At 41.8% G+C, this 22568-nt stretch overlaps 1 protein-coding gene across 5 annotated transcripts in view; it reads right to left on the bottom strand.

Moving 5' to 3' along the window:
* ANKRD6 (ankyrin repeat domain 6) overlaps positions 1-22568 on the bottom strand; it is a 345397-nt gene that overhangs the window by 80038 nt on the left and 242791 nt on the right. For all 5 annotated transcript variants that reach the window (XM_073626931.1, XM_073626933.1, XM_073626934.1 and 2 more), the window contains exons 5-7: positions 16611-16709; positions 9425-9523; positions 8819-8917 (exon numbers count right to left, since the gene is read on the bottom strand). In XM_073626931.1, coding sequence (XP_073483032.1) covers positions 8819-8917; positions 9425-9523; positions 16611-16709 — 297 coding nt within the window. The remainder of the gene's footprint in view (positions 1-8818; positions 8918-9424; positions 9524-16610; positions 16710-22568) is intronic.

Raw genomic sequence — 22568 nt, 5'->3', positions numbered from 1 at the left:
TTCAGATCTACCCCTTAGATTCAGAGCGACTGCACTTCCAAGTGTACTTTCAGTGCAAAGTGGATTTGCCTTTCGTAAATAACCCCCAATATGCCTTCCCCCAGAACAAAATTGTTGAAGTTGAAACATACTTTTGCCATCAGGTCCATTGGGTTAGTATGTTACAGAGTAAGTCAAGTTGAAAAAAGACACTTGACCATCTAGTCCATTACTGCAAAACTTGTTAAGTGCATTAGCATATTGCATTTATTGATTGTAATGTCGTAAGTGAAGGCAATGCAGCTCAGATGCATTCACTACATGCGTTATGGTGCACTGCAAGAAAAAAATGCTGCCTTTCCTTTATTTTGGTTGGTTTTTGTTCCTTTCAAAATTTCAAAATTAATAGCCTGACTTAATGTAAAGCAGAATAACGCATGACACAATGGGGGTTATTTACGAAAGGCGAATCCACTTTGCACTGCAAGTGCACTTGGGAGTGTAGTCACTGTAAATCTAAGGGGTAGATCTGAAATGAGTGGAAGCTCTGCTTATTTTATCATCCAATCACGTGCAAGCTAAAATACTGTTTTTTATATTCCTTGCATGTCCCCCTCAGATCTACAGCAACTTTACTTCCAAGTGCACTTGCAGTGCAAAGTGGATTTGCCTTTAGTAAATAACCCCCAATGTGCACTGATTGGCACTGATGGGGCTGCCCTGATTAATAGTGCACTGATTATCAGCCTTGCCGGTTATCAGCACTGCTCACACAGACACATAGTGCACGAGGAAAAGACTGCTGATAACCAGCAAGTCTGTTTACATGTGATCAGCTGTGATTGGACACAACTGATCACATGGTAAAGGGCTGCTGTGATTGGTCCTTTTCCCTCGATCTGTGATCAACTGTGTTCGAAGGAAACATAGGTCACAGAGCCTGCGCCCGATGAGCAGCCCAGGGTGCGGGGTTCTGGGAGGATGTCTATGGATGCCCTCCCAGAACTATAGTACAACGCTGTAGCCGTCTTTTGGCTATAGTGTGGTACTAAAGTGGTTAAGGTGCAGGTGGTAAAAAAAATGCATGGGAACAGAGAAATGTAAATGGGCCCTTGGAGTTAGTGAGAAGATCTACAGCTGGCCACAAAGCAATCTGATTGTACTGTCTCCTTTGGATTTACCGCCAACTGTGTAGTGTAAGGGTCTACCATAATCAAAATAATTTTAATGGGTTGTTCAGGTAAGCCCTTCATCTAACATGTTATGTGTTACACCCTGAATATGGATATAACATGTTACAAAAGGTGAACTTTATTCTTTAACAGTTCAAGCTGTCCAGACAAAGTAGCAGTTAGAGGGAGACAAACCATTTACCACCTTTCCGAAAGTGCTTACAATTGTCAGCTTTTATTCATTAATACAAAACCTTTATCCCATTTAGCTGAGGATTGCAGCAATTTATCGGCCTCCTGGGCCGGTATCGCGCTTTCTTGATGACTTTGCTGCCTGGCTACCCTACTTTCTCTCCTCTGAAATACCCACCATCATTCTTGGTGACTTCAACATTCCTGTCAATGTTAACAGCCCAACTGCAGCTAAACTTCTTGACTTAACCTCATCTTTTGACCTAACCCAATGGACACATACTTCCACTCACTCCAATGGCAATACCCTTGACCTTGTATTCTCCCATCTCTGCAACCCTGGCAACCTCACCAACACCTCCTTTCCTCTATCTGATCACAACCTCATTACTTTCACTGTATCCTTGCCTCCAACCACCCATCCCTCCAAGCAGCAAACAATTACTTGTAGAAACCTTTGCCACTTTAACCCTTCTCTTCTCTATTCTGCTACTGACCACCTATATGACATAATCTCTCCCCTGTCCTGTCCTGACCTGGCCACCTCTGTCTACAACAGTTCACTCTCATCATCACTAGATGTACTTGCTCCTCTAACCACAAGCAGAATCAGGCCCCGACCGTTACAACCCTGGCAAACTGACAACGCTAGAAATCTCAAGAGACATTGCCGTGCTCTTGAACGACTGTGGCGTAAAACCAAATGCCTGCAAGACTTCACCCTATATAAATCTGTCCTTCTAAAATACAATTCATGCCTCCATGCTGCCAAACAAGCCTACTTTGTCTCTCTTTTTAATTCCTTGTCATCCAGTCCCCATCAGCTCTTCTCAACCTTTAACTCTCTGCTTCGTCCCCCACCCCCTCTACCCACTAACTCACTCACTGCCCAAGAGATTGCCAATCACTTTAAAGACAAGATTGATGCAATTTTTGAGGATACCTCCACTGTGCGTACATCTTCCCCACCCAACATACCTTGCCTAACAGCACATTCAACACTCTCCTCTTTTGAATTGGCTACTACTGAAGAGGTTACAAAACTTTTCTCAGATGCCCACCAAACCAATTGTCCCTTGGATCCTGTTCCCTCACAACTACTACGGTCACCCTCTTCTTCTATCCTATGCTCCCTCACTCACATCTTCAATCTCTCCCTCTCTAGTGGCACCTTCCCCTCCCCTCTAAAACATGCACAGATCACTCCCATACTTAAAAAGCCCTCACTGGACCCTACCAACCTGAACAACTTAGGACTCATCTCATTGCTCCCATTCACCTCTAAACTTCTAGAACGCTTAGTCTACAACCGTCTTAGCTCCTACCTCAGTGAAAATAACCTCCTTGACCCTTTACTAAAACTCACTAACAATTTACTAACTACTAAAACCCACAGCCAATACTCCATACTCCTACTACTTGACCTCTCTGCAGCCTTTGATACTATTGACCACCCGCTAAACTACATTCCCTTGGCCTCCGAGATTCTGCTCTATCCTGGTCCTCTGCCTATTTATCACAGCGCTCCTTCAGTGTCACCTACAACTCTGTCTCCTCCTCTCCATTGCCCCTTTCTGTGGGGGTCCCCCAAGGCTCTGTTCTTGGACCCCTTATCTTCTCTATCTACACCTCCTCCCTTGGTCACTTGATAACCGCCCACGGCTTCCAGTACCACTTATACGCCGATGACACCCAAATCTACCTGTCTACACCTCACCTCACCTCACTCCTTTAGTCTCCTCTCGCATTACTAACTTACTAACTGACATATCAGCATGGATGTCGCAACACTTCCTTAAACTAAATCTCTCTAAAACTGAGCTATTAATATTCCCCCCCGCCCATGCCCCCCTCCGCGACTTTTCCATCAAAATCAACAATGCAACCATCAGTCCCTCCCCTCACACAAGGGTACTTGGTGTAATCCTAGACTCTGACTTGTCATTTCAGCCTAAAATCCAATCGTTCTCAAAAGTTTGTAGAATTCACCTCCGTAACATCTCTAAAATTCGCCCCTTTTTAACAAATGAAACCACCAAGCTCCTCATTCACTCCCTTGTTATCTCTCACCTTGACTATTGCAACTCCCTTCTCATTGGCCTGCCTCTCCATAGGCTATCCCCTCTTCAGTCTATCATGAATGCTGCTGCCAGACTTATCCACCTTACCAACCGCTCAGTGTCTGCCAAACCTCTACTCCAATCCCTACACTGGCTCCCAATCACCCAGCGAATTAAATTCAAAATACTAACCGTAACATACAAAGCCATTCACAACTCTGCCCCGAGCTACATCACCAATCTTGTCTCCAAATATCACCCAAATCGTCCTCTCCGCTCTTCTCAAGACCTCCTACTCTCAAGCCCTCTCATCTCCTCCTCTCATGCTCATCTCCAGGATTTCTCCAGAGCCTCTCCCATCCTCTGGAACGCGCTACCTCCACCTGTCCGGCTATCCCCTACTCTTGCTACCTTCAGGCGATCCCTGAAAACTCATCTCTTCAGGAAAGCCTATAACATCTCTAACTAATCTTTTACCACTTCCATCAGCTCATTCCCCACAGTTACAACCTTTTGTACCACCTGCCCCACCCTATTAGATTGTAAGCTCTTCCTCTTGTATCTTATTGTATTATAACTGTATTATCTAACTTTTATATTGTAAAGCGCTGCGTAAACTGTTGGCACTATATAAATCCTGTATAATAATAATAATAATAATATACCAGGGAAAGAAAACAGTTTGCTGTAACTGCTTATAAAGTGTTAGCCGGAGTTCAGCTTCAATCAGCTGAGTTAAGTTCATCTAAATCTGCTAGTCTAACACTACCCCCTCCTTAGACTGAGAATGCTGCTGTCCAAAGGTGTCTGCTTTACTACTACTAATTAATCCAGAATGCAGACACCCTAATGCTGGCCATACACTATACGAAAAATCGGCCGAACACATTTTCGAAAAACGAACATTCGACCGTGACCGCAAACGATCGTGCCATCGTGTAATGACGATAAATCGTTCAGTGGACATAAATAAATAATTTTTTTTTGTTTTTTTACATACACCTAGTGCAGACAGTTCAGACGGGAAACACATTAACCTTGCAATTTATCGTACAATCAGCAGAAATTTTCCAAACTTGCCGTTCGTTTTTTTCCACAAAAACGTCACAAACGATTATCGATTTGTGCCCATTAACTTGCCGAAAAACGAACGAGGTGTCTATATGAACGATTTTACGGCCGATTTTTCGTATAGTGTATATGGCCAGCATTAGACAGGAAGTGTGTTATTGGCTGGATCTCCAGGTGAAAACAAAGGGAAAAAAAGCATCAAAAAGCAAACTAATGCAGCCACCACATCACCTTGATCAGCTGCAACACTGCTTTAAGGCAGATTAATACCGCTTTAAGGCAGATTGTACAGTTAAACTTTGTGTTTGGACAGCTTTAGATGAATATGTGTCTTTTTTAGCCTAGTTAACTATGTAACAGTATGCAACTATGTAAGGCTAGGTTCACACTATTACAGTTTTCCTGTGGCTAGCTTTGTGCAGGAACAGCAGCCTATTCACATTATTGGGTTGCTGTATCTATGGCAAACATAGGGAAAAAGGTCCCTGCATGGAAAAACACTCTGCGATTTCCAGGGCATGGGGGTGCCATTAAGAATAAATAGCACCTCTGTGCATCTGCTAACAGCAGCGCGTTTTTTTGTGGGTGTGGGAAGGCATGTAATTCAAGGCTAGTGATTGAACAATTTATAGAATGTGTACATTGCTTGCAGTCAATCTGTTACTTTAAAGCCTCGTACACATGATCGGATTTTTCACAGACAAAACCTCGGACTTTTGTCCGAAGACGTGTGCCTGGATTTTGTCCTGCATACAGACGGCAAGGAATTGTCGGCCAACATACATAAACGTACTGACGCACTACGTGCTTTTTCAGCTCTTTAATGCCACCCTTTGGGCTCTTTCTGCTAATTTCGTGTTAGCAGAAGTTTGGTGAGTGTTGATTCATGCTCTTCATTTCGCACTTTTCATTTCGTGCTTTTCATTTCGCGCTTTTTATTTCATGCTTTTCAGTTCTTTTCTGAACGGCCGTTCCTCACCAGACATGTTGCTGAATCGGAGGACATAACGTGTTATTAATTATTAGCCTTGGAGTTATTGCTTTGACCCAAATCCAGTCCAGGAACAGTAGGAGGAGGATTTCTTAGACCAAAAATTGGTTGCTTTATTAATCGTGACCAATTATATCATATACCTTTGCAGCGGGAGCTCCAGGAGAATAATCCGAATGATTTTCGGAATTATCTCTGGATGACGGACCCCTGCTTTCACCAACTCTTGGCATTGCTGACCCCCTATATTAAGAAGCAGGACACATGAGGTTTTTATTTTATTTTTTGGTTGAATAATAATGATTTGATTTGTTATATTTTCTATATTTTTGGATGCATAGAATGCATTTTTTGGTTAAGTTTTATTGGCAGATAGCATGTCTAATTTTATTTGTATTCTTTTTTAATACACAATAAAAAAATTGTAGAGAATAATACTTGACTACGTGTTTTACTTCAAATGACAGTTTGGGAGTAGGCAGTTACATTGAAAAAAATACAACGTAAAATTGACAAGGAACAAAAACATAGTTGTATCTTTGATCTAAAAACGACGGGATAATGGTGTTGTGGTAACTTAAAAACCTAAGTTAACTTGTGGTAACCTAAAAAAAAAAAAAAAAAAAAAAAAGGCATAATAATATTATTGTTGATATCACTAGAAAAAAAAAGCCTTTGAAAATTAGTTTGCAATAACTCCATCAGTATCACCAGCAAAGCAGCTTCATTATTATCCCATTAAAGAAGAGAATTGTGCGCTGCATTAGGAGATTTCATAATTTGCCCGTCACCAATGTTAAGTCTCCATTACAAACGCTAGTTTACAAGACAGACCGCTTCTGGCTCGTCCTTGCTTCTGAGCATGCGTGTTTGTACTTTGGACTTTTGTCCGACGGACTTGTGTACACACTCTCGGAAAATCTGACAGACATTTGTCCGCGGAAAATTTTCAAACCTGCTACCCAACATTTGTCTGTGGAAAATCCGACAACAATTGTCCGATGGAGCGTACAAACGGTTGGATTTTCCGCCAACAGCCTGTCATCACACAAATCCCGTCGGAAAATCCGATCGTGTATACGCGGCTTGAGGGTCCATGCACACTGGCTTAAAAAAAGGCAGTGCTCTTTGACAGAAAAAAGCACTCATTTTTAGCATTTTTTTTTTTTTTACCAGCGTTTAGACACATTTAACGTTTTTTTTTTCTGCCAGAAAACTGCTCTCAAAAACACAAAAGAGAAGGGTTTTTTTTCACTAAATGCTGAGCTTAAAATTTGCCTCTAAATGGACACATAGGAATTGTGCTGCTTCTACAGGCAAAACGCTAGAGCCTCAGGCTCTAATCATGTGCTTCTAAAAAAAAAAAAAAAAAAACAATAGGAAATCATGCATCCTGAGCCCTGCATGTAGATTAGGGGCCCGGCGCATTAGATTAGGGCGGCGGTGCCCCTGCGCCCCGTATGGAGCGGCCACCACTGCCAGGATCCTTCTCAGCAGATTGCATTGCCACAGGAGGATTTGTAAAGTGGCCAATAGCAAGTCACTGGAGTCCTGGCTGCATTCCCGAGAGAAAGGACAGGGTTTGACAAGGCAGGCCTGCGTGTTTCCTGCAATACTCCCATTCAGCTTTCATGAGGACAGCGATTTATAGTTCCGCAAGAATGACAACTCTGGGGGGAATAAACAGCAACCATGTTTCGTGGCCATAAAACTGTTTCAGGCAGGTTAACCAACCTGTCAGGTCATTACACAGAATGCTCATTTTTTTAATTATCCCAGAGATATATGTTATTTCAATATACAATTAAAGTCATGTAAAAACTTCTGACACAAATAATTAGCTTTTTTTATAAAATATGTAGTACATGAAAATACAATATATAACATTATGGACTTTCTATTTATTTTCATTTCGTTTCTATTAAGGTGAAGATACAGTATGTGTATACAATCTAATTAGTATTGCTTTTTTGTCCAGTATGACCTTGTTCACACCTATGCATTTTTTAGTGCATTTTCAGTTTTGCAGAAACACACTACAATGCATTTAACATGGTTTCCTATGGGTCACGTTCACATTTGTGCATTTTATGGAAAGGCCCACTGACTTTTTCTGGTTTTTGATTCCATAGACTTCAATGGCTCAAAAACATGTATTGAAAAACACAAAATGCATATGGAATATGCAAACTGCAACCTGCATAGGTGTGAACCAGGCCTAAATATGTGCACATATTTATGTCTGGGGGCCAGGCAAGAACACCAGTAATTACATACAGTAGATATGTCTGACTCTTCAAAAGCAATATTATGAACTGCTAACCTATAATTCTGTATGAAATAAAATATTATAAACAAAATAATAAGAATAACAACAACAACAACACTAAAAGCTAAGCTCATCTTTCAGGAAAAAATAAATGCACATATTTTTTCAGAAAATGTATTATTTTTTCCTACAGAAGCCTGCAAAGCATTGTACTTGTGATCAGTGGATGGACTATGAGCATGCTGATCAGCACACTCATAATCCATTGAGAACTACAAGTCTTTCTGCTGCACTGGTAGAGGGGGCTTCTTCTTTACTCATTCACTGGACACTGAGGATGAATAACGTGGCTGTGCGAGCGGAGACCCACACAGCTGCGCTGATATTAAATGTGACAGTGGCTGTAGGAAGGAGGAACCCTACTTGCTATTACAGGGGAAAGTGATCAGGGGTGAAAGGGGCAGAGGGGGGCAGAAGGTGAAACATGTAACATGTTACACCCTAAATATGGGTGGAAGTGGAACTTCAGTAATTTTTTCATCTTTCCATCTATTACTTCTGCCCTTGTTGTTTTAACTTTGGATAGTAAAACTTTTTTTTTTCTACCAGTAAATACCTTATACAGCCCACTTCCTGTTTCTTGTCTGGTCATTAGCCTAGGCTTTTGACATCATGCACAGCTCTCTCTCTCTCACTCTCCTGAGAGTTTGCCAGGAAGGGGGGGGGGGGGAGTCATAACAGGGCCAATGAGAGCTGGAGGGCAGGAGGTATGCCTCTGTGTGTCTGTGTAAATCCAGGAAGTGAACAGGCAGCAGTTTTAGCTGCCCACAGTTAAAATGGTTGCAGCCAGACTCAGTGGAGGGAGATTTCTGCAGCATATTTGGCAAGTACAGAATCACAGTATATATAAAATAATATGCAAAGTGGTTGGAGGGAAGCTTCAGAATGCCAAAGATGTTTTTATTACAAATTATGTGAGCAGACTGCAGTTCCTCTTTAAGCTAGACTTAGCCTTTTCTGTTCTCACAATGTATAACACTATAACCAAACCAAAATCTTGATATAAATTAAAGAGTGTACTTACAAGATTTTTTAAGTCAGCCCGAGATCCTGCAAGCAGTAATACTCGACAGCTTTGGGAATGACCATTTTGGCAAGCAAGGTGGAGAGGTGTGTTACCTGCCTTATGGCGAGAACAGTACAATAAAGACAAAAATATTGGTTATTGCTTAATATGATTGACTATTATTTGGCAGTTCAATAATATAATGATCTAAATTGATCAGCTTTGTTTCCCTATCCTGCAGTTTTAGTTAGTGAACAATATATGCATATATTACCTTTATCTCTCCAAACTCCGAACCTCAGACTTCCTGAGCCAATGCAAGAGGCCGGTTAAATTAAATTCAATACGATAATACAAAAATCAATAATGATACACAAAATTCTTGGAACTGAAGATGAACAAAACTACAATATATAACAGAAATGACTTATCCATAACTAGCAACAACGGGGGATTATGGAACACAAAACATATTGCAGAGATAGATTAGCAGGTGATAGCAGAAAATTGCAATATTAACAAAACCGTTATCCTGCATCATGGAAAGTGCTATGAAAAAGTAACATTCTGTGCAAATATGAGTAATCCAGTTAACAAATGATGGATGTTTGACACCATTCTCACCTTGTTCTTGGCAAGCACATTAGCTCCAGCTTTAACGAGCAGTTTGACAGATTGGCTGAATCCGTGCCAAGCAGCTTCATGCAGAGCAGTGTTGCCATCCTGAGAGAGATATGACAGCAGATGAGTAACTCAAGATCAGTAGCACTTACCTTTAGCTGTATATTTCTACTGCTTCAAGACAAATGGGGACTACAGGGGAGTACAAATAGTTTATGTTTGTACACTAAAACAGCAGACCAATGTCTTCAAGATCGTTTCACAGCAATGTCTCTTTATGACAGATGCAAAGCTTAAAATACGCTATTAAACACCAACTCAATTTAATGAACATAACAGCCAGGATAAATCTGGCGTTTTTTTTAAAGCAAACCACACATATTACAATCTGATTGTACAATCTGTGTATATACTCCATTTGATTTATTGACAGCCACATAGTGCATAGCTAAACAAGACATTATATCCAATTAGGAAAGCCACTGAATTGTTACTTTTGGTATACCAAAAAAGTGATTGTACAATCAGATTACAAAATGGGTGGCTAGCTTTGCGCAGTGCGTCATATGGAAGGTTTCAGTCCACTGTTGTAAAATGTATTACAGTCATGGCCAAAAAATATTGGCACCCCTGCATTTTTGGCAGATAATGCACCACTTTGCCCAGAAAATTGTTGCAATTACAAATGTTTAGTCATTCTCATGTTTATTTCTTTTGTTTGTATTGGTATGACACAAAATAGTGCAGATGGGATGTTAGGTTGACAGTGACACACTCTAATGCCCCGTACAATGGGATTTTCCGACAACAAAATCAATGTTTTTTTTCTGACGGATGTTGGCTCAAACTTGTCTTGCATACACACGGTCACACAAAGTTGGTCGGAAATTCCGACCGTCAAGAACGCGGTGACGTACAAAACGTACGACGAGCCGAGAAAAATGAAGTTCAAAAGCCAGTGCGGCTCTTCTGCTTGATTCTGAGCATGCGTGGAACTTTGTGCGTCGGAATTGTGTACACACGATCGGAATTTCCGAGAACGGATTTTGTTGTCGGAAAATTTGAGAACCAGCTCTCAAATTTTGTGTGACGGAAAATTCCAACGGAAAATGTCCGATGGAGCCTACACACGGTCGGAATTTCCGCCAACAAGCTCCTATCAAACATTTTCCGTCTGAAAATTCTATTGTGTGTACGGGGCATTAGTGTTCCTTTTCCTTTCCTTTACATGTTCCTTCCTATATGATGCCTATTGTCAACCATTAGAAATATACAAATTGATTAGTAGCCCCAAACTATTAAAAAAAAACAGTATCTACAGGACAGCAGTCTGGAGTTCAAACTGCTTGTCACATGATTCTTAGAATTCTCAGAATTATGGGCAATTTGACCATGAAAAGCCAGCTATACACTGTATACTGGGATTCTTCAAGATTTACCAAACCTAACTTCGTTTTTTTTTTCATATTGGGCAATATGAAGAAGGCTTGATATCACTGTTAAAGGCTAAGTTCACCTTTTTTCTCTAAATTCCAGCTTCCAATATATCATTAATGTACCTCTGTTGCAGAAAAAAAAAACACTTTGTTTATATTCTAGGACAGGCTTCTTTACCTCCAGCCTCCAGTGTGTTCCATAGAGAACTCCTCCATTACTTTCTGCTATCCATCCCTTAGGTTGGAAAACCGTTAAGACACAGGAAAGAGTTCAAACGCTGACCTCATTAACCACTTGGCACCCACCCTATAGCAGAAAGACAGCTACAGAGATGGCTTAAAATTCCAGGAGGGCGTACATGGACCTCCCCCCATTCCTTTGCTGCCCTCACGCCCCCTGAACACGCGGCTGGCGTGCTCTGTGATCTTCGAATCCTTGGGACTTGACTGATCACTGATCAAGGTAAAGGGCCAATCACAACGGGCCCTTTACCATGTGATCAACGCTGTCAGCATGAAGAAAAGAAGAAACCCATTAACCAGCTTCTGTTAGAGGGATATTGGTCCCTTTAGTGCCCACCAGTGCTGCTAATAAGTGCCCTTCAGTGCTGCTAATCTGTGCCCACCAGTGCCATCTCTCAGTGCCCATCATTACTGCTAATCAGTGCCCACCAGTGCCACCTATCAGTGCCCATCAGTGCTGCCAATCAGTGCCCATCACTGCCTCATCATCAGTGTCACTAATCAGTGCTGCCTATCAGTGCCGCCTACCAATGCCTATCAGTGTCGCTTCTCCGTGCCACCTATCAGTGCCCATTAATGCCATCCACCAGTGCCGCCTCATCAGTGCCCATCAGTGCCACCTATCAGTGAAAATTGGCCTGGGAAGGAAGGGGGTGGTAAGCAAGTGGTTACCACACACCCTGAACCTGCCCTACCCCTTCAGGAGGTTGCTGCCACCCACCTCTATATGCACATACAATTAATGTCACTGAACACCATTCTCACAGAATGTACAGCCAGGATCTTCCTCATTTAGTACTTTACCTTCTTGCATTGATCTCTCATTTGGCAGTGTGTGCAGGAGCTGAGCAATCACATAACAACCTATGTGGAGCTGAGCTTTAGTAATGTAACCAGGAGAAGTGTGTCCCTGGAAGTCTGTAAAGCTCACCATACACTTTACAATCTGACTGTACAATCTCCTTTACATATACCATCAACTGTGGTTGCCTGCCTGATTGGATATAGGGTGATTGGATAGATTGATGTCTCAATCTATTATATTGTTTTGGTAAATCTAAAGATGTATAGTGTATGACCACTTTTATATACCTAAAATGAACTAGTTGCGCTTTTTGTTTTATCATTTGTTAACGGCACCCCCAAATGTAGACACATATTTTGTGGCGGGAAAAAACGAGCATGAAACACAGCAAAACACGCAGTAAAAAACATGCAAAATACAACACAGCAAAATGTCCCATGAGCTGTTTGGTCACATTTAGTGCAGGCCACTGAAATCAATGGGCTGCCCTATGTGTGTCACAGAAAAAATGAGTGGGAGTGTACTCCCACTACGCTAGGTGTGAATGGGGCCTGAAAGTGAAATTGGTGTGTTTACACAACAACAAAAAGGCTCTATTCATATCTGTGTGTTTCCAAATGCATGGTAAACTGCACAAAAAACCCACGCTTTGTCATGTTTCAGAAACGTGCTTCAAACGTGCATCGTGCTTATGTTGCCATTAAATGTTAACATCACCCCAAGCCCAGTTAGCAGGCCATGCATCAAACATGCTGCAACGCACCAAAAGGCACAGTAAAAAACGCACCAGACTCCACTTGCCCTCAAACTGTGCACTATGCACAATGAACACAAACGCTCCAAAACGGACCCCAAAAAAAGTGTGCGGGGACGTGAGTTTCGTCTATGCAAATGCAGAAGTTGATGCAGATGTTAACAGGTCTGGCAGCTGAGTGTCTCTGCCCACTCCCTCCTATGTACATGTATAAGGATAGCCATACACTATGCATTCTGATTGTACAATCTCTGTACAATTTCCTTTAGATTTACCAAAACCTGTGAATAGGAGGATCCACCTGAACAGGCCCTTGTACTACACAGCTGATGGGAGATCTAATAGAGATGTAAGATTCTCACCAGTTTTAAAGACTAACCAATACTTATCCACTTCAACACTGTAATACATACTGTATATATATATATATATATATATATATATATATATATATATATATATATACACACGTTGTGGCTTCTGTCGGACCAGCCGGCTTCTGTCGGGCCAGCTGCCATACACACAGGCTGAATGTCAGCCGGTTTTTATTAAACCAGCCAATGACACATGACATTCGGCCCGTGTGTACTAGGCTTAAGGGTTGAGGTTGGGTGTGGCTGGTTTGTGCAGGCAAAGGGAGTGCCCTTGCCTGAAGATACAGTATGTGGACATCAAATTTGAGTATATAGTTGAACATATCATGTTTTAAAGGGTCTGGATTCTGGCAGGTATTAAATTTTTATTAGGGAATATCCATCAAAAAATGAGGTAAAATCGTAACAATAAAAAATACTGGATGACTGCATGTGCCCTCCTATGTCTCCAGCACGCCTCCTTAGGCTATATGCCCACAGACATTTTAAAAAATGGGCTGTAAAGCCAGTACAGATGCCTGGAAAAAAGCGGCGTTAAAAGCACGATTTTATCCGTGTTTTGCATTGAATTCAATGCACGTTACTCCGCGCTGACTTTCAGCTGCGTTTCTCTGTCTCTATTCAAAATCAATGGTTCCCTATGGGAATCCATTGATTTGATTAGAGGTCCCACCAGAAGTCGGATCAAGAGGATCCGACTTGCGTGCTGAGAATCTTGAGGGGGGAACGCAAAAATAAACAAAAAAATTTGCTTGAGGTTCCCCCCCCAAGATGATACCAGACCCTTCGGTCTGGTATGGATCTTAAGGGGAACCCCCACACCAAAAAAAATCATCCCCCGGGACTGTGACATCATAAGGGGTGGGGTGACCGGATGACATCACCCGTGACCCCGCCCCATGCCTATATAAGTTGTTGCGCACCACGTACATGGCATTACAGTGGGAGAGAACATTGAGTCAACATCGGAAGAAGAGAAGAGGGAGGAAGACAACGGAAAAGACCAGGCAACCGCTAGCAAAAGAGCAGAAGAAAGCGGAGGAGCCCGGCAGAAGACACCGAACAGCGGGAGAAAAGGCCAAAGAGCGCGGAGAAGAGGCCAGAGAGAACAGAGAAGTCGGAAGAGACCCCCGGAGCTGCCTAATAAATTACTTTAAAAACCTGTGTAGTGTGTTTTTTTTTATTGGCTTTTTCCCCCAGGTGAATGGGTAGGGGTACGATGTACCCCATACTCATTCATATAGGGTGGGGGGCCAGGATCTGGGGGCCCTCTTATTAAAGGGGGCTCCCAGATTCCGATAAGCCCCCCGCCCGCAGACCCCGACAACCAAGGCCAGGGTTGTCAGGAAGAGGCCCTTGTCTTTATCAACATGGGGACAAGGTGCTTTGGGGTGGGGGGCAAAGGGCCCCCCCTGCCCCAAAGCGCCAACCCTCCATGTTTAGGGCATGTGGCTTGGTATGGTCCAGGAGAGGGGAGTGCTCGCTCACCCCCCTTTCTTGACCTGCCGGGCTGCGTGCTTGGATAAGGGTCTGGTATGGATCTTCTGGTGCGACGTCTATTCAAATCAATGGGCTCCCATAGGGAACCATTGATTTTGAATAGAGACAGAAATGCTGGACGAGGCTTCACACAGCGTTAAGTCTCGTTAAATTGCGTTTAACACCTTTTGCCGGCGTCTAACATTTTTACAGCTCTAGCGCTGGAGCCTCAGAACAAACTGGTCCTGTTTTTTTTTTTGCAGCTTAAAAATGGCTATGCCATTTACAGCTCAAAAATGCCATGGTGGGCATGAGGCCATAGGCTAACATGGAGAGGCACTTTTAAGCTGCAAAAAATGCTCAAAAAAGCAGCTGTAAAAACGTCCGTGGGCATATGGCCTTTAAGTCCCTTAGACCTGGAGCTTTCTGATATGCAAATATAAAAATCCTGGTAACAACTGCTCTCCCACTGCTACTGCTTGTAAAGAAACACTTTCATCAATAAACACTTTTTAGGCTACTCACATAAATAAAATGTTTTTAATTAGCACTTACTGCTGCTGTCCTTGCATAACAGTTCATCATGCCTTTTGTTAGTAACATTGATGTCATTTTATAAAGCTTCATGACAGCCTGCATCCTCCTGGCCCACCAGGGTGTCTGGCTGTCATGCTGTGAAGCCTCCAGCACTCTGTGAAGCCTTCAGCAGGTAACAGGAAATGTTGTATCTGCCTGTGCTGACCATCAGAACACACTATTATCACTGCAAAATTTGCAGGCACTCTCCCACACACACAGCTTCAGGCATTGGAAGCTTCAAAGGCAGCAGCCAGTCACCATGGTGAGTTTGGAGCCAGTATTGGACCTACTACAACAGGCTTCTGACACTTCTAAAAGTGTAAGAGGGTGAAGAAAACTACAGGGCAATCGCTGACAAAAGGCATAATGAATTACTATAGCAAGGGCAGCATCAATAAGTGCTCATTTCAAACTATAGAATTCAAACCATAAAATTAAACCTCTGAATAATGTAGACTGACCATTAGTTGGAAGCACATGTAAACTACATGAATGGGGCATACTGTATATATCCACTGACACTGCAGCTTTAAGTGGAAATTCAGATGAACCTGCAACCTCTGCGGTGTCTGGCTGTGGCTCCTCCCACTGTATCACCAGGGATGCTGGACAGCTCCCTGCCTAAATTCCTTAGACAACCTTGTCTTGTTTCTCCTGAACCTTGAACCCTTTGCATCTCCCATGAACTTCCTGATTTAAGCCATGTATCTGCACTTCCTGTTTGCCAAATTATTGTGATCTGTTCGGCCGATATTTTGCTCTCTTGCAAACCTGCTGCTGTCCTTATCTTCGCCAACACCTGTCCTCCATCCTTGGCTTGTTCATCGACTACGCTTTTGTCTGCTCCCATCCAGCTGCTACGTGTTACTTCCCCTTGGCCTGTACATCGACTAAGCTTTCATCTGATTCCATCCAGCTACTAATTGTTATTGAACTTTGCCTTTACCAATTACGCTTCTGCTTGATCCCTACCCACTGTATCTGCTACTAGACCTCAGCTTGCTCACCACCTGGTGGGACACGAGCCTAAGGACCGGGACCTGGTACAGCACCTGGTACTAGCAGCAAAACCCATGTTCTCCAACAGGAGCTCTGGTAAATACCGGTTAGTGCTTAGACGCTGCGCCTTAGGTAAACTTGCATCATTCACTAGGGGGATCTGCTTGTACATTTCCAGCTGACTACCAGTGAACCTCTCTACCTACTGATGTGGCTCTGATAAAGGGGTAATACTTAATAACTAATAAACAGGTGTTGGAGACTGGTGGGCCAGCTCTCAAGTTTGTCAATAAAGTCAAGATTACATGTTAGAATACCCTGAGGGGAGTAAAAAGGAAATTGCAAAGTAGTGTGCACTTTTTATTACTATTGCTGCTCTACAATAGCGTGCATGGAAAGGTTTGTTTACTGGATTAAAGAACATTTCTATTAACTATTTGTTTAGTAACACATAAAATAATTATTTAAAATAATGATTTTATTAGCTTTTTTCCTATTTATTTTTAGCCAGTTCTAATACCTTATCCTGTCTGTCCAAAGCACAACCTTCTTGTATCAATACTGCCAGAATATCACTGTGTCCCACCACAGCTGCCCGATGCAGGGCGGTCTGGTTTCCCTGTAAAAGAAAAAAAAAAAAATTCACACACATGCATATACAGAAAGCATCAACTGTCACCGATCAGTTTTTAGATACCACAAGTGTAAAAGAGGCCTTGGTGCTGAAGTGTGTTGTGAGTAAAAAGGACTGACTCCAAGAAGGTCCATAATTAAAAATAGCAGAATTGAAGGGGTAGAGAACAGTACAATAATGCATCTGCAGGCAACAGTGAAGCATGATGGAGGTTCCTTACAAGTTACAAATTTTGAAGGCAAAAAAAATTTTTGTAAAGATATTTTTAGTCTGTCGTCCCTATGCAGCAGAAGCAGCCCACAGTGTCCACTATTTTCCTCCCTCCCTTCCGCCTTAGGGGTGGGGATTCCTCTGTTTACTCAGTCCAGCTTTGTCTTTCTTATTTTACCAAAAAAAGCAGTAATACACTGTGTTTTTGTGTGCCCTTAAAAAAAACTTTACTGTATTTTTTTACAGAAATGTTGCACTTCATAAACTAATATGTGACAAATAAAAAAATTGCAATAGAGATTTTAAAAAAATTGACTTTATAGGCACATACGTATAAAAATTAACACATTTATTGATTAAAATTAAAATCTTTAAAAAAAGTAAAGTACTAATTGCAAAGTTATTTCAATAATCACAATATTAAGCCGTGTGACTATATGTGATCCCCCTAGAAGATAGGTAAGTATATACAGTACATTAGGACGAGGCACAGTGAATACTTTGGGTGCCCATAAAGCCACCTAATGGACACCCAATTTCTTTGTTTCAACAAATAAAACATTTGGACTACCACATTTTCATTCTCTAGGGTCTCTGCTTTCAGAAAATATACTGTATATTGTTTTGGAGGTTTTAAGTAATCTTGAGGCCTAAAATGATTTTTAAGCAAGCATGCAAAAAATGCAACATCGGCTCTGGCAGCGAAAGGTCTATATTCTGTGGGTACAAGGACTGAGGCACAGCCACACTATGAATACAAGAAGCAGGCTCATATTCTGTTTGACTGTGCCCCTTTAAGTCCCTCCCACAGGAAAATGTGGATACAGCTACTGTTCCCCATGGCATGCTAGTCGCAATGCATCATGTTTATACCTGGGGCGTCCTTGGTCTTTCACAATCCCATCAAAGCCCCTTTTCCTGACAACATGTTACAGATGATGATGATCAGAAGCTGGCAATTAGTTACATATTTAATGGTCATGTACAGTGGTTTTTGTCTTTTGGACAAAAGTTACCACATTTTCCTCCACAATTCTCTTTTAAACCATCCGAAGGAACCCAGAGGTTCTGCTGTTAGGAAATCAAGCTACTCTGGCTCATATATTCTCTAAATTTAAAACAGATGCTTTATCATATGAACTAATTATTCAGAAAGTCAATTTGGTAATGATCTCATGAGACATAAATCCTGAGGCCACAGATTCACAAGTCTAATGTTAAATACTTCTTTAAAAGAGAAGTATGTTTTTTTTTTTTTTCTAATCATACTTACCTCGGTGGATGGAGCATCAGACCGATGCTGCAGCTGTCCCCCGGCATCTTTGCACTGAGAACCAAGCCACCGAACATCGCCGATGGCTCTGTTCTCACTCCTCCCTGAGCAGAGCGATGCTGACTATCAGTCAGCATCGCTCCTAGTCTGCTTCTCCATGCTCACTGGAGCGATGAGCTGTGGAGGGGTGGGGAGAGGCTGTCCCAGTGGCTCACTGAGACTGCCATCAATCAAGGCAGCTGGCAGATCCAGACTTGGGAAGTCAGAATGATGTGGTGCCTCGACTGATGGCAGTGACGTCAGTGGAGAGCGGACTTCAGACCGATCTCTCCGCTGAAAACGGGTCACAGGAGTGCAAAACGAATTGCACTCTCGTGACCCTTAGGAGAAGCCCAGCCTAAAAAGCTCAGGCTGGACTTCTCCTTTAAGTATGAAGGCAATTCTACAGCTACTGCCTATTTTATGCAATACAAAGAGTAAAACCAATCGCTCTATCTGTTTAAAAAATAAATCTGCAAAAGGGATACTACTTACTTCGGTGAGATGTGTCCCATGTGCCTCTGTGTCCTCCTTACATTGAAATCTTTCTCTTCCGTCCCCCCCTCCACATTGTAGGATTGGCAGGGGGGAGCATCACAGGGAGAATACAACTAAGGCGCTGTCACAGGATCTCATCAAGAGAGCCTGACTATGCCTGTCATTTCTGGCCAGCCACTCCTTTTTGAGAAGCCTTTACTGCAGTTTCTATGATCTAAACAGGATCAATGAATGGAGGACGGGCGGGTGACTGAAAGATCCGCCACCCTGGGGTATGGCTTTTATGAATGGAGGAGCTGAGCAGAAAGGATGAGGATGGTCAAGCACTCTTGATGAAAGCATGTGACAGCCCTTCATTCTATTGAGCCACACCACACTAGAAGATTACGACAGAGGGGTGAGTTCAGAGGAGGAAGATTTTGACAAAAGGCGGACACAGCAGCACAAGGGACACATCTCACTGAAGGTAAGTAACATTCCTGATATTTTATTTTTTCTGTTTTGAGTAAGGTTTAGTCTTTAATCACAATTTTTTTACAAACTTTCTATTTAACCATGTACAAAACCTTTTTCTTCCTGAATGAAGATCATAGCTAATGTCTGCTCTTTGTATAATTTCTTCTCTAAACTTTATACTAAATTAGTGGCTTGTCCATGATGTTACATCTTAACTGTTTACACAATAGATTTTCAGACTATAAGAAATTTCAGATTTTAACAGTTTAGTGTAACAGTTTATTGAACAGTACATTCAAGATTGCTGCTCTTTGTACTTTGGTATTAAAAATAGTCCACATTGTTAACGGGTGTAGGCATGAGCGACAGACAGGTCATGACAGGCATACTAAAGGTATATGGGAGTTATTTTCTGTCACATTGCAATTGCAACAAAGCTGCATTAATCTGTATCTTTGATATCAGCGTAGAATTCAGAATTTAAAAACTTAAAAATAGTTTTCATTTAAGAAATGTCTATTCCAGTGTCCTTGTATACTGTGTTCTAATCACAAATAATGTTGTAATAATGAAAAGAAAAACTGAGTGCAATGTTTTTTTAATGCAAATGCATTTTTTTTACACTGCTTAAAATGCAAAAATAGCTTTACAATTTGAAAGCACCATATGTTGCTTCAAAAATGTTTTGCTGGCAATACCAAGCAGCTTGACTGGAAAAATTTACTAAAATGTATGTTCCCTATGAATGCAGCAATCCAGAAATTATAGTGTTAAGAGAAATGATTTTAATAGATTTAATAGAGATGTGGATAAAACTATTGACTATAAATTGTAGATCTTTCAACTTGGGAAACTGTAGATGCAATATATATATATATATATATATATACAGTATATTATACTTTACAATATACACTACTGTGCAAGAGTTTTAGGCAGGTGTGGAAAATGGTGTTCGTTAAGAATACGCTTAGAAAAAGAAGTGTTAATAGTTTATTTTTATCAATTAAAATGAAAAGTAAATGAACAGGAGAGAAATCCAAATCAAATAAATATTTGGTGTGACTACCCTTTGCCTTAACAACAGCATCAATTCTTCTAGGTACACATTTACACATTTTTTGAAGGAATCCAGCAGGTATATTGTTCCAAACATTTCGGGGAACCAACCACAGATCTTCTGTGGCTGTAGGCTGCCTCAAATCCTTCTGTTTCTTCATGTGATTCCAGACAGACTTGATGATGTTGAGATCAGGACTCGGGGATCAAGCAATAATAATTGGCTGCATATTACTTCAAGACTCCTTGTTCTTTTTTACCTTGAGGATAGTTCCTAAAGGGGTGTAAAACCTCAAGGTTTTTCCCCTTAATGCATTCTGTGTCCCACTGGTTTACAGCAGTTCTGTACTGGTGGACATCTTCCGATGTCGAAGGGAAGTAAGCATGATGTGTCTTTCATCTGCTGCATTAAGTTTCCTTGGCCAACCACTGCGTCTACAGTCCTCAACGTTGCCCATTTCTTTGTGCATCTTCAAAAGGGCTTGAACAGCGCATTTTAAAACCCCAGTCTGCTTTGAAATATTTGTCTGGGAGAGACCTTGCTGTATAACTACCTTGTGTCTTGTTGCTCTGCTCGGTAGGGATGAGCCGAACACCCCCATGTTCGGTTCGCACCAGAACTTGTGAACAGGCAAAAAATTTGTTCGAACACGCGAACACCGTTAAAGTCTATGGGACACGAACATGAATAATCAAAAGTGCTAATTTTAAAGGCTTATATGCAAGTTATTGTCATAAAAAGTGTTTGGTGACCTGGGTCCTGCCCCAGGGGACATGGATCAATGCAAAAAAAAGTTTTAAAAACTGGGGGTCCCCTTGTTAAAGGGGGCTTCCAGATTCCGATAAGCCCCCCGCCCGCAGACCCCCCACAACCACCGGCCAGGGTTGTGAGGATGAGGCCCTTGTCCTCATCAACATGAGGACAAGGTGTTTTGGGGGCTACCCCAAAGCACCCTCCCAATGTTGAGGGCATGTGGCCTGGTACGGTTCAGGAGGGGGGCGCTCTCTCGTCCCCCCCTCTTTTCCTGCGGCCTGCCAGGATGCGTGCTCGGATAAGGGTCTGGTATGGATTTTTGGGGGGACCCCACGCCGTTTTTTTTTTTTTATTTTGGCACGGGGTTCCCCTTAAAATCCATACCAGACCTGAAGGGCTTGGTATGGAATTTAGGGGGACCCCCAACGTCATTTTTTTAAATAAATTTTGGTTCGGGGTTCCTCTGTGGGGAATTCCCATGCCGTTTTTATCAATGAACTTTTATGTGTAACTTCGGACCGGCAATTCATTAATAGCCGCGAGTAGTTTAAATGACTTTTTTTCCTTTGAAATGTCATTTTGCTGTCAGATTGTTCTAAACACGGGAAACATGCGCCCCTTTACAGGCATACTATAGACACCCCCCAGGTACGACATTTAAAGGGATAAAGATTTAAAGTTTTTAAAACTTTTTTTTGCATTGATCCATGTCCCCTGGGGCAGGACCCAAGTCCCCAAACACTTTTTATGACAATACCATGAATATAAGCCTTTAAAATTAGCCCTTTTGATTTCTCCCATAGACTTTTAAAGGGTGTTCCGCGGCATTCGAATTTGCCGCGAACACCCCAAATTGTTTGCTGTTCGGCGAACTTGCGCACAGCCGATGTTCGAGTTGAACATGAGTTCGACTCGAACTCGAAGCTCATCCCTACTGCTCAGTCTTGCCTTGGTGTATGACCTGTGACATGAAACTGTCTTCTACAACTTCACCTTAATAGCAGAGTTTGGCTGTTCCTCACCCAGTTTTAGGTCTCCTACACAGCTCTGTTTCAGTTAATGACTGCGTTTTAACCTATATATAAAATTCATGATCATCAGAACCTGCTTGGTATAATTGGTTAATCCTCCACCTGACTATCCTACAAAATCCCTGACTTTATGCATGTGTACAAAGTGTGCAAGTGTAAGAATAGATGCTGGTTTGAAGCAAAATGATAGTCACACCAAATATTGATTTGATTTAGATGTTTCTTCTTTCAATTTGCATTTTGTAAATTAAGGAAAATCAAAAATTTAAATATATGTATTTTAAAGACTTCTTACTTTACAGCATTTTTTTACAGCTGCCTAAAACTTTTGCATAGTACTGTATGTCTATTAAAAACTTAGTGTTTTACTTCTGGATAGAATGGTGAAGGACTGAAACCCCTCTCAGGTTTTTTCTGCTATCCGGAGCTATGTTAGAGAGACTTCTCCTCCCCAGGCAGGAAGTGAGCGGAAATATGGGACAAAACCATGAACAGCAATACAACTCAGATACAGACAGATACAA

The sequence above is a fragment of the Aquarana catesbeiana genome, linkage group LG04 (assembly GCF_042186555.1).
Source record: "Aquarana catesbeiana isolate 2022-GZ linkage group LG04, ASM4218655v1, whole genome shotgun sequence".
Taxonomy (NCBI): Eukaryota; Metazoa; Chordata; class Amphibia; order Anura; family Ranidae; genus Aquarana; species Aquarana catesbeiana.
Note: the sequence above shows the minus strand (reverse complement) of the source record. Positions and strands in the feature narration are given on the sequence as shown.